Genomic DNA, 13,238 nt, shown 5'->3' with positions numbered 1-13,238 from the left:
AGACCAAAAGGAGAGAGAGAGAGAGAGAGACCAAAAGGAGAGAGAGAGAGAGAGAGAGAGAGAGAGAGACCAAAAGGAGAGAGAGAGAGAGAGACCAAAAGGAGAGAGAGAGAGAGAGAGACCGAAAGGAGAGAGAGAGAGACCGAAAGGAGAGAGAGAGAGACCGAAAGGAGAGAGAGAGAGAGAGACCGAAAGGAGAGAGAGAGAGAGACCGAAAGGAGAGAGAGAGAGACCGAAAGGAGAGAGAGAGAGACCGAAAGGAGAGAGAGAGAGACCGAAAGGAGAGTGAGAGAGACCGAAAGGAGAGAGAGGGACAAGGGAGTGAAAATGGTTGACTGAAATAAAGAAAGAGGCAGATATTCTATGAAACGAGACTAAATAACTCAGCCACAGGCAACAGTCCAGGGGGCCGCGCATTAAAATGACATGGCCCCCCCTCCCTTAGGAGTCCCCTATTAATTAAGGTGGAGGTCAATCTAGGGCTTGTGGGGTAACCAGACAGGTGTTTGCATGCGACTGTTATTCTCATATTGTCGGCGGCAGAACGACCGACTGAACGTAGTCAGGACAACTATGCACAGTGTTTCCGCGGCTCGCAGAAAGGAGAAGGGAAAAACGAATAAATAAAGAGAGCGAGTGAAAGAGAGCGACAGAAAACTCCTTGTGTAGCTGTTTGAGTGATAGCTGATAGGGTTTAACTCAGACGTTAGGAGCGCCGGGGTTGAGTCCTCTCAGCGATCGGCTTCACAAGCCTACATAATGAGTCAATATATGTAAATCTTTACTAGCCAAACACTGCAGGAAACAAAGACATTTAACTGGCTCTCGGGCTCGCTAGCGCAGCCCTGCCCCAATGGGTAATTTCTCCCCATTCACAAAGCATAATTGCCCGCTATTTGAAGATATTCATGCTCAATTTTTGAAATTAATTTCAATTGGGGGGAAATGTAGAAATGTCAGCTTCAGTGAAAGGGATTTGATTTCAATTATCCTCGCTCAAAGGCCCTGTGATTTCCAAATACACTTAAGCGAAATTATGACAAGAATTTTTGTTCTGTGAATTTCAGTGTTTAAAGAGCGATTAGGCGATAATGGGGAGGCTTTGAGCCGGGACTGAATGCAACCGTCTCCATCTGAAAGGCACTCAATTATCTCTGATTGCTCCCGCTATAATGTATCAAATAGAGATACCTGCTATTGCTGTAATTTGTGTGAAAATTAACATGCTGCAATTCAGGGGAGAAAAAAAAAAAAAAAAAAGAGCTCTAATGGGCGCATGAATGTACATCAATAAAACCGAGAGAGAGAATGAGGCAAGGAGAGAGAGAAAACGAAAGGAAGGGATAGAGGGAGGAGGAGGAGGAAACAAGGGAGAGGGAGGAGGGAGGAGAAAGAGAGGAAGAGGGGGAGGGAACTGTAGATGAACAGGAAACGAAGGAGGAAAAAAAAAAGAGAGAAACAGTGCATCAGATATGAAACGAAAGAGAGGGAGGGTGAGAGCGTTAAAGAGGACGAGAGAAAGAGAGAAATTTAATTTACTGAAAATATTACAAATTGCACCTGTGCATAACTCCCTCAAATTACTAACCAATCAACAAGAGTGGCTATTACTCCCCGATTACATGGAGATCAGAGAGAGAGAGGGAGGGAGGGCAAGACGGAGAGAGGGAGGGGAGAGAGAACGGGGGAGAAAGCAGAAGGAAGAGCGAGAGCAAGAGAGGGAGAGAATGACAGCGAGAGAGAACAAGAAAAAGAACAGAACACACACGATTGAAAGGGATGTATAGGAGGCTGTGAAACGAAATAAAAGGAAAGACGGGTAAGAAGATAAAAGAGAAGTGGAAGCAAAGGGGAAAGAAGAGGAGGAGGACAGAATAGAGGAAAAAATAAACAAATGGGTAGGAAGAAAAATTAGAGAAAAGAGGTGGGAGAAGCGGAGGGAGAACAGGAGAAGCAGAGGGAGAACAGGAGAAGCAGAGGGAGAACAGGAGAAGCAGAGGGAGAACAGGAGAAGCAGAGGGAGAACAGGAGAAGCAGAGGGAGAACAGGAGAAGCAGAGGGAGAACAGGAGAAGCAGAGGGAGAACAGGAGAAGCAGAGGGAGAACAGGAGAAGCAGAGGGAGAACAGGCGGGATAGAGGAGTTGGAGGATAAAGGGGGAAAGAGGAGCGGAGGGAGAACTGGAGGGAGAACAGGAGGCATGGAGGAGCAGAGGGTTAAGAGTAGAGGGGTGAGTTAAATGTTTTATTCAGCCAGCAATTTAAAGTGGCAGGACCTACAGGCACAGAGAAGGACGACTAAGTGGTCGTGGTGACAAGACAAATTGGCCTTTTGGGTTTCAACCTGTCGCCAAACAACCCGAAACAGAGCGAGAGAGAGCGAGAGAGAGCGAGAGAGAGCGAGAGCGAGCATGAGAGAGAGAGCGAGCATGAGAGAGCGAGAGAGAGAGAGCGAGAGCGAGCATGAGAGAGAGAGCGAGCATGAGAGAGCGAGAGAGAGAGAGCGAGAGCGAGCATGAGAGAGCGAGAGAGAGAGAGCGAGAGCGAGCATGAGAGAGCGAGAGAGAGAGAGCGAGAGCGAGCATGAGAGAGCGAGAGAGAGAGAGCGAGAGCGAGCATGAGAGAGCGAGAGCGAGCATGAGAGAGCGAGAGCGAGCATGAGAGAGCGAGAGAGAGCGAGAGCGAGAGAGAGCGAGAGCGAGAGCGAGAGAGAGCGAGAGCGAGAGAGCGAGAGAGAGCGAGAGAGAGCGAGAGCGAGAGAGAGCGAGAGAGCGCGAGAGAGCGCGAGAGAGAGCGAGCGAGAGAGCGAGAGAGCGAGAGAGAGCGAGAGAGAGCGAGCGAGAGAGCGAGAGAGCGCGAGAGAGAGCGAGCGAGAGAGCGAGAGAGAGCGAGAGAGAGCGAGAGAGCGCGAGAGAGAGCGAGCGAGAGAGCGAGCGAGAGAGCGAGAGAGCGAGCGAGAGAGAGCGAGCGAGAGAGAGCGAGCGAGAGAGAGCGAGCGAGAGCGACAGACGGAGAGAGCGACAGACGGAGAGAGCGACAGACGGAGAGAGCGACAGACGGAGAGAGCGACAGACGGAGAGAGCGACAGACGGAGAGAGCGACAGACGGAGAGAGCGACAGACGGAGAGAGCGACAGACGGAGAGAGCGACAGACGGAGCGACAGACGGAGAGACAGACGGAGAGACAGACGGAGAGAGCGTGTGGCAAAGGAGTGAGAAAAGGCAACGGTAAGAGAACTACAGGAGAAAAATAAATTGAAACGTCAGGTAAAATGAGCGGGAGAGAAACGTTGGATCAAGTGAAGGCAAACAAAATGCCACCCTTGCTAACTCTGTCTTCATTAAGGAGAAACAGTTTGAAACTACCAGTGACCCTTTCACTGGCACATGCAGACATAAGTCTGCGTGATGTGATCAGTAGTGGTGTACAGATCGATTGGCATTGGCTGACATTCACTTGAAATACGTAACGGGCTGATCTCCATTTCAAACGGGTGATTGGGAGAACCGATCTCTGACTTACAACACGGGAGGCAAGATGCTTCTTGTTATTATAAAAACACAGATGAGTAAAATAGTTGGATGTTGGTTATTATTTAATGGATACAGAAGTCAGGCTGTATGAAAGACCTATAGGTTGCAGTAGCTCCTGATCAAAAGAAAAAGGTCCAAGTAGTCCCAAATCCCCCACCAAAAAGACTATCATCATATTACACAGATTGTGTCCGCCTGTAATTGGCCGATCCAGCAGCAAAATGACTGGCATTTGGCCTAAGAGGAAACCTGATTGGTGCAGACGTCATTTATCTGTGTGTGTGTGTGTGTGTGTGTGTGTGTACACGTTACATCTGATTAAAGTTGTAACCCAACAGTTGAGACAAGAACAGGATGGAGGAGCAAAGAGGAGAGAGGCGGAGGAGCAAAGAGGAGAGAGGCGGAGGAGCAAAGAGGAGAGAGGCGGAGGAGCAAAGAGGAGAGAGGCGGAGGAGCAAAGAGGAGAGGGGCGGAGGGGAAGAGGAGAGGGGTGGAGGAGCAAAGAGGAGAGAGGGGCGGAGGGGAAGAGGAGAGAGGCGGAGGAGCAAAGAGGAGAGAGGCGGAGGGGAGAGGGATGTAAAATAGAAAGGAGGAGGAGAGCAAAAAAAATAAAGGAAGATGAGAAAGGTGTGTTGGAGACAACAAACAATGACAAGAGCTCAGCAGCGTTTAAACAGCTCTACAGCACCATCACCTGGACAAACCCTCCAACAGCGAGCGGGTGTGTGTGTGTGTGTGTGTGTGTGTGGGGGGGGGGGGGGGGGTGAAGGTGTTGGTTCGCATTCGGTACCTCTGGTCTGAGGGTGGAGCGGGTGCAGGCTGGGCATATGGGTCCAGACCTGGAGAAGGAAATCGGCAACCTCCGGGTTCGGTTCTGACACGCCAGATCCTCACAGACCAACCAGCCCTAAAGGAAGAGGGAGGGAGTGTGTGTGTGTGGGGGGGGGGGGGGGGGGGGCCGAGAAGAGAAGAGAATGAGATGATTACACTGTACGTTGTATTCAGACCGAGGACACTTTCAGTCAGGATAAACCTCTAACAGCCTCAAGTACAACTGCCGAAGGCAAAGACCACTCCGACAGATCGCCCCGCTCCTCTGCCCCTCTACCTGCTCCTTAGGTCGCCTCCTCACCATGCCTCCAACCTCTCGGGGAGGACCGGGCACGTAGGGAGCTCGGGGAGCCCTCCTTTTCAGATGGGCGGAGCGGAGGGCAGCCTGTGATTAGGACCCCCCCCTGGAGTGTCAGTGGCCTTGGACAGGTGCACCACCGACCCCCCTCTGTTCCCCTCTCCCATAATCTAACGTCAGCCCCCCCACCCTGCGTCCACTGGGCCCAGCCTGTTATTACATGGGGGGGATGTAGGGTGTGTGTGTTTTCGGGGTGAAGCCCAACTAATGAGTGTTCCCTGGCAACAAACAGCACCTGTCCCATCACCACGCGCACACACGTTTTTGTGACCGACCTGACCTCTGACCTCTGCCCTAACCAATAGGCCCACAGAAGCATTAAGCCTGGAGGTTTTTTTTTATTAATTTTGCAACCTAAGACCACCAGGAAACGAGCAGACAGGGAGGCTTTGGCACTTGTTTCTGTCTCAATAATACAGACTGCTGATGAACCAAAAGGGCTTAATACACAGTTATCAGACTCATTAACCTGTAACTACACACCATACACAATATCACCACCAACCCCCCCCCCCCAGAGCCAACAGAACCGTTTTATGTCTCATGATCCTGGTGATTTTGTGCGGGTCGGCAGGCGATGTTTAGATTATCAGCTCTGGCCCAGGGGGTTGTGGGTAACAGTGTGAACTCAGGGAGACTGTAATTGAATTTAGACGTGTGTGTGTTTGGTTTTCATTTAGCGAAGATTGGAGGGATGCGGTGTGTGTTCATTAGGGATGTTATACAGCACGAGTCTTTGATCCCCTGTCTTTTGTGCATCTGAGGACAGCAGCCTAAACACACAGGACTGTTCCCATGGGCCAGAGTTGAGCGCAGACACGTGCACGCACAGACACCGCAATCATCACGTCCCTTCTGCACTCCTAAAACAGCGACCCAAAACCTTACTCCATGACAAATACACACAGACATTCTCTAGATATGCACACAGAGTTCTGAGAGTCCTGTGTGTGTGTGTGAGACTGAGTGTGTGAGATTGAGAGTGAGTGTGTGTGTGGAGATGGGGATTTGATAATGACATAATTATAGCAGTATGTAGCTACCTGACACACTGAATCCAGCTGCCAAATGAGTTCCACATCATTTAACTAAACCGATATTAAACTACAGTGAGAAGACCCACAAAAACCAGCCGGCGCTCCACCAGTCGCTCCCTCCTCCACCAGTCGCTCCCTCCTCCACCAGTCGCTCCCTCCTCCACCAGTCGCTCCCTCCTCCACCCAGTACGCTCGCTTCACCTCCTCCACGTTCACGTCGTTCCATTTTCCATCCATTCTTTGTGTTCTCTTGTCTATTCGAAGCCCCCCCCCCCCATGATAATGAGGCAGATGGTTGACTTTGTTTGAGGGCTTCTGTTTCACGCTGACCTCAGACCTGTGGAACTCAACCCACAGGAATCCACCTGACACACACTAACGACCCGCACAGCCCATCATGACCGCGTTCCCAGGAGGAAGAGAGAAAGAAAGAGAGAAAACGAAAAGAGAGAAAAATCGAAAGAATGGAAGAGAGAAAGAAATAAGAGAGAAAGCGAGAATGACAGGCAGAGAGAGAGAGTGGATGAAAGAAAGAGAGCCTGTTAGGTAATCAATCCTGCCAGCTCTAGTTGAATATGGCTAAAACCAGTCCACTTCTGTAGACACAAAAACACACCACTCCTCCTCTCTCTCTCAGCACAGGCCCGAGACCAGTTCACTTTCTACATCCTCTGCTTAATCAAAGCTGCTCCATTCAGCAATTTGACCTTTTGTTCAGAATAGGATTATCACCTTCTCTCGTACTGCACCTCCTCTCCCTCCCTCCCTCCCTCCCTCCTCTCCCTCCCTCCCTCCCTCCTCTCCATCCCTCCCTCACTCACTCACTCACTCACTCACCCAGTTTCCAGGGGCGACCCACATGACGAGCGTAATTGCAATAATTGGTTAAACACCATGGCAACGGGTGTCAGAAAAGGGTAAATAAGAGAGGGGTCCGATAGGACAAACCAAAACCGATCTGACGACATCACAGAGAAAGAGGCGGCAGAAGAGAGAGGGAGAGAGAGAGAGAGAGAGAGAGAGAGAAGGAGGGATGGCGAGCAAAGGACTATTTGGCCAGTCCAGCAGAGCAGGTTTATTGATAATCGGTGTGTTTGTGTGTGTGTGTGTGTGTGTGTGTGTGTGTGTGTGGGGGGGGGGGCAGGATGTAATCTCACTAATGATTAATGTCTCTGCAGGAACAGATACACACAGGAGATGCAGGCCTGGGCTTTCAGTCTATATGGCCAGACAAACAGCTCTGTTTGAGCTTTCCCTTCGTCTGAAAGGAATCCTTAATTACACAATATTACCGCTCTTCATCGCTCCCTGTGTGTGTGTGTGTGTGTGTGTGTGTTGTTAGTATTCAGTGGCAGCAGCTGTTTCACACATCGTTACAAAGGGGGCGAGGGGATCGTTCCCTGTGTGTGTGTTTGTGTGTGTGTGTGTGTGTGTGTGTGTGTGTGTGTTTGGGGGGGTTAACATTCAACTCACTAATTGATTTCTGCTTAGCACTGTGGGAGAGTAACACCCCCCCCCCCCATACCATCACCCACTGAGCCCCTAAAAGACTAGCGAGCAGCTCCACTCTAATCTACCAATGCATTCCACAACCCTCAACTTGTCAGACGCCAAACAGAGGTCTTCTACAACCAACACAGAGCTTTAGTACCGTAACTGGAACCACTTCGGGAAACACAGACTTGAATGTAGCAGCATACCAAACCAACACAAATTCTCCATCTACACAGAGGGCACAATTCAGGTATTTATTTTTCCCACTATTGGCGTTGGCGGCCGCTGATACGATCAGTTAGCCTGTTTAAACAGCCAAAGTTACGCAGTGCTTCTACACCCCTCAGCAGTGTTCCCCAAACTAGACTTGGTCACCTTTAGCTTAATATCGACATCATAGTTTCAAAACGTGTCGGCACTACAAAAACACTTAAGCTGCTCTCATGAAAAACGATCGCTGTGCAACCACAGAAGTGTACTGCTAATTGCTGGAATGAAATTTTTGTTGCAATGTATTTTCACTTGAGGCCAGGACTCTAGCCGAGGCGGAATGGCCTTCACTAAATATGTCCTTGTGCTGGGTGAAATTACTGACACCAGTGAGGACTTGGTCCCAGTGTGAAATAGTACCAGAGCAAGCAGCATTAAGGCTGATGAGGAAAGAACCCACAGTGGGGCGGAGATGAACTGCAACAAAACGACCTCATTATCACCCCCGCCCCCCCCCCCCCCCCCTCGCAAAAAAATAAAAAACAGGGCTCGATTCTCACACACAATTAAAACTGGTTACTTGATTACAGGTTGCTGCTCTCGACATAATAATTGTCGGATCGCTATAACGATCTGCAAGTTCTGACTGGTGACTTTTGGTGGGCGGGCGGGCAACACGACATGCCTTAATCAACACTGGCTTCCCAAAGCCTCCGCCAGCGCGCCCTGCTATCCAGGACAAATCCGCGACATGCCTTACACCAAAAACAAACGCTTCAGGCAAATCTAACAAGGTTAGTTCATAAGTAAAGACCTATTCGGAGAACAATATTTTTCCAAATCCAGGAGACGTTTATTTTGTAGTGACCCGACCTCATACAGGATATTGACCCGTGCAGTCAGGTGGCTCGTGACCGTGATCAGTGGTCCCCAGAACAGAAGGGTTTGGTAATTGCTAGTGTGGTATTGTGCGTTCGGAGAACCTCTTTAACGTGGGGCAGGTGGCCTGCCTTCCGCTGCCCGGCCTACGACCACAGAGTCACAGCCTGAAAGAAAACTGAAATTAAGTCAATTTGAAGAACAGCGGGTGGCCATGCATACTTCGAAGCAGGTTTCTGTTTGAAATGCAGCCATTGTTGCTCGGGACACACAGTTTCAATTCCTGAATTTGGGTGACGCTAATAACGCTAATTCCAGACTGAGACAGAGGTCAATAACGTCTTGTTGTGAAAAACCCCCCGGCAAAAACAACTTTGGGTACGCAGAATTTCACCTACATATGAATCTCGGTCAAACTATCCCTTTAAAAAGTGTATTTTGGAACCACGTAAGTCGCACTTCAGTATATGAAATAGCATTAAAATTGAATGTTAGTAATGAAAAACATAGACACACTATATTAAAAAGCCATTTACTATCTTCAGGGTTCCAAAATAATACACAGAAAGTACAGTGCTTTGATTTGATAGCATGGGTGAAGACAAGTCAGGCAGTCAGCACAGGAACAAACCAAACCCAACTCTGCAGAAAACCACGAAACAGGCTCACAACCCTCCCAGACCCACCCACACACCCACCCACCCTACTCACGCTGTAGTACTTCTTGATGTGCCTGCGGGTGTCCAGCGACAGCTTGTTGCTGATGTTAATGGGGTAGTCCAGGGGCCGCCCCGCACAAGAGGGGTTACAGCATCGCAGCAGAGACGGCTCCACCCTCGGGCCCTACAGAGAGGATTGGGGTCATCGTTAGCGCAGCGAGGTCACCACACAGGTGGAGGTTTAAGGAGACACCCAAAATAAACTCCAAAAAGACCAGCGCGACATCGGCTCCACAGTGACAAATGAGTAAAGGACACCATGCAGGGCCCGAAAATTAACACCCGTCAAATGTGGGTGGAATGTTTTCACCTCACCGAGCTCGCTAGGAGGTGGTCACACAGAACGGCATAAAGTGCAAGGGTTTCACTGGTTTTGTGTGATGTAAACACACTCCAAGGTCAAGTATGAGAATATAGAAGCCTTGATATTTTTTTCAAAGCCTTTCTCATGTATTATTAAACAAATGCACTATTTTAAGAAAGCACAGCAACGGCATCGATTGCCGGAGTGAGCGTTTCTTGGGAATTTACATAGTTTCTTCTCATGCTTGGAGGTTTTAACTGATATTTTCCAGTTTTAAACAACTTGCAAAGACATGAAATGTAGAAAACCTCTGTTTCTTGTAGAAGTCCTCTGTTAAGAATCTGAGATTAATCGGAGAGGCAAGACAAACTGGCCCACGACGCGCCAGGAAGATGGGAGCCACTGTTTGAGGGATTTCCTGATCTAATTGCTCTGGCGAATCTCTCGGGCGGGTCAGTTGTCATGACAGCCATAGCAGCTGAAGTGGGATAACGCAATGAAATGAAAAACAGAATAAAAATAACAGTCACTTCAGACAAGAGTGTTTTGACCGGCACAAAGGAGCCTATGAGCTGTGCCAGTTCCCTGTCAACTTCACTCTACCAGGTTTTAGGGTACCAACCAGACCCCCACCCTCACTACATTAGCAGCCGCAAGAAACCCCCCTCCCTTGCCCAGCTCCAACCGGCCAGGCTTTCACAGCCACATACCTGGACCGGCAACACAATGGTGGCACCACAACTACAGGGCCACATTAAGCCTAACTGCGTCCCGGCGACTGAGGCCAAGACATTGTTCTCCCGCGGACAAGTGCCTCCACTGGGGAGCGCCTCAACGGGGCCACGCATTTACCCAACTGGAAGGCGGCGCGGCAGAGTGGCGCTCCCACAAGTTTCCTGTGGAGGCAGCGGATGGGGGAACCGAGCAAATGGACGGACAGACAAAACACCCTGGCAAAAGTTGAAATGACTCCTGGCGGGGATCGTTCCTGAGAGAAGCGGTCTTCCTCTCTTTCCGTGTCTCTCTTCCTCTCCCTGTCCTCCCTTGCAAGTCTCCTGCCTCCCCCGCTCCAACTCTCACCCTTCATCCATCACTCCCTCCCTGCTCTCCCCCCCCATCGTATCTGCAGGAAGTCAAGGACTGCCTTTGAGTTGTTAGACCAAGTTACTGCTAATTAACTTACCTTATCAGTGAGCGCAAGCATGTGTGTGTGCGCGCGTCTGTGTGTGTGTGTGTGTGTGTGTGTGTGTGTGTGTGTGTATTGTCAGAGCAATGGCAGGACGGTGGGAGGACATGTCGGCTTTATAAGATTCCCAAAGACATGTGAAAGCTGTGTCTCTGTAATTCATTATTGCCTGATAATACGCGCAGGCAGACGGCACACCTCCTCCAGTGACCTTGGTTTCGGGAATCACTGTGGTACGGGATTGGGGATGTCGTAAAGGAGAGGCGGGGAGTTAGACTGAACGTCAGAGCATGTGTGTAGGGGGTTTAGGACAGCGTTTTGAAGTGCAGATGTTCAAGCGACGCAGACAAAAACTGTCTTCACGAGCCGGTCATCTTTATAAAATAAAATAAATAACAGGAGGTGAAGGACTGCAGTACGCTTCGCGGAAAGTTAAACATTTAAAGTGTACGCATACCGCTCCCTCAAACACATTGTCGTAGACATTGTCCGTGCCACAGAGAGGACAGGGGAACTCGAAGCGTTCGCAGTCTTTGTATTTCTCCTCGTCCGTGAGTTGCACCGGAGCGCCCAAGAATCCATCTCCCTCCTCTTCCCTCTGGCTCTGCTGCTGGCCCCGGAACTGACTGGGGTCCAGACCTGGAGAACGAACAAACGAATACACACAAACTAAATCTCCACACATCTACACAGTGCGTAAAAGAGTGAGAAAGAGAGTCACAGGTTGTGACTTAGAGACGATGAAACAGTTTTCATCACGGCTGGGAATTGCCTCCCAATAGTTCGATTGCTCAACGCAACTGGGCGCCGATCTGTTACAGATGGCATTTCTCACAATTCTCCGTGTGGTTTTCCATCCTGTAACGTTCCTAGCACACTGCTGACCACGCGCCTACTGCAGAAGACGGTAGACAAGCTATGGAGATCAAACACGGCAGTGTTGCTGTTACGATATGACACAAACTATTACAAAAATAATTAACCCAATCAATTTTCCTTTCTTCATCCCTACGGCAACGTGGCAAGAGCGAGATAAAAATAAACCGGAAATAATATTTTTTCAGGGAGCCAAAACAATAATATCACGCACCTGAATTAATCATATCATTAGACCCTGAGCAGCTGAATACCCATTGAGAATTCCCAGGTGAAAGAAAACACACACACACACACACACACACACACACACACACACACACACACACACACACACACACACACACACACACACACACACACACACACACACACACACACACACACACACACGTTTGTTTATATATCCCCATGGGGACCTGAAAAACAAAATTGAATGCTTCCTTGCCCTAATCTTAACCCTAACCTAACCCAAACCTTAACCTCAATAAAGTAACATTTATGCCTAAACTTTACCTAGATCTAATGCCTAACCTTAACCCTAAACCTTACCTGGACCTTAAAGAAACCCCAATTCTAACTCTAAAATGTATTGTAAGTTTGACCCTAAACCTTGAGCCGGAAAAAATCCTGGCTCTTTCATATCGTTATCCTCCAAACATGGAGAAAGCAAACCCGAGAATGTAGACTCACCCAGCCATGTAGCGATAAGGACTCCGTCGATGCCTTCGATGGGCTCACAGATCCTGCCCACCACAGGGTGCACTTGCTGGGCTAGGTAGTACTGGGTGTCCAGGCTCAGGCCAGCCTGCTTCTGGAGCTGTTCCAAGGCATAGGCCCGTTGACTCGCCGGCAAAGTAGAACCATCCTGGGGAGAGGAGGAGTCATGAACACATGTCTAACTCGCCCGGACACATTTACAATACGTACCCACACACACAGTTTACTAAACTTGTGAGGACTTTTTGGGGTAACAAAATGTGTTCCCATTAAATATGCCCTAAGTAAATTCCTCCATGGGTCACTCCCACAGAGAGCAGGGGTTTTAATAAATTGCATCAACTTCGGGACACAATCGTGACTTAGAATAAGATTTGAATTTACAAATCCCTACTGGGAAGAAATAAACCTAATTAACAATGCCACATTTTAATACCAGGAGGCCTTCTGATTTGTGCGTGTCAGGTCTTAGATAAAAACCAAAGCACGGGTCAAATTATCCGCCACGCCCGTCCACTCTTCAGTGTGAAAAGCCCCAAAATAAAGCAGCGCCTCATGGGATCCCACTTCTCCCGCAGAGTGCTCATTGATGCCAGTCCCTGGAAGGGGCCACTGGAGGCAAACGTGATGGTGCAAACGGGTGGAGTGAGTGGGGGTTCATTTGGGATTTAGCGGTCTGCCCTTCATCAGACCAGACCCTGGTTACTATGCTCTTGAGGAATTCTGGTTCCTCGCAAGTAAGGTAATGCATGTAGACACCCCCACACCTGGCAGATAATGTATGAGATGGTGTCCCCGGCCTTGACCTTCCGTCCGCTCTGAGAGTTGATCCAGAGGGCCACGTGGACGTGAGGAAGAGACTTCCTGTCTGGATAGTCCTGGGGGTCTTTAGTCAGGGCCTGCAGGGGAGGAGACACAATAACAGACACACTGCAGAGACAAATACCAAGGAACACACACACACACACACACACACACACACAAACACTCCACCCCCCACACACACACTCCCTCCCCAACCAACCCACCCCTCCCCACACACACACACACTCCACCCCCCCCCCCCCACACACACACCCACCCCCCACACAC

At 49.5% G+C, this 13,238-nt stretch overlaps 1 protein-coding gene across 1 annotated transcript in view; it reads right to left on the bottom strand.

Annotated features, from left to right (window-relative positions):
* Positions 1 to 13,238, bottom strand: part of pola1 (polymerase (DNA directed), alpha 1) — a 44,499-nt gene that overhangs the window by 8,539 nt on the left and 22,722 nt on the right. The window contains exons 31-35 of the mRNA XM_034289419.1: positions 12,914 to 13,045; positions 12,120 to 12,294; positions 11,008 to 11,189; positions 9,053 to 9,184; positions 4,323 to 4,439 (exon numbers count right to left, since the gene is read on the bottom strand). Of these exons, the coding sequence (XP_034145310.1) occupies positions 4,323 to 4,439; positions 9,053 to 9,184; positions 11,008 to 11,189; positions 12,120 to 12,294; positions 12,914 to 13,045 (738 nt within the window). The remainder of the gene's footprint in view (positions 1 to 4,322; positions 4,440 to 9,052; positions 9,185 to 11,007; positions 11,190 to 12,119; positions 12,295 to 12,913; positions 13,046 to 13,238) is intronic.

The sequence above is a fragment of the Esox lucius genome, chromosome 21 (genome assembly GCF_011004845.1).
Source record: "Esox lucius isolate fEsoLuc1 chromosome 21, fEsoLuc1.pri, whole genome shotgun sequence".
NCBI lineage: Eukaryota > Metazoa > Chordata > Actinopteri > Esociformes > Esocidae > Esox > Esox lucius.
The sequence above is the reverse complement of the archived record's forward strand: the minus strand, read 5'-3'. Positions and strand labels throughout refer to the sequence as shown.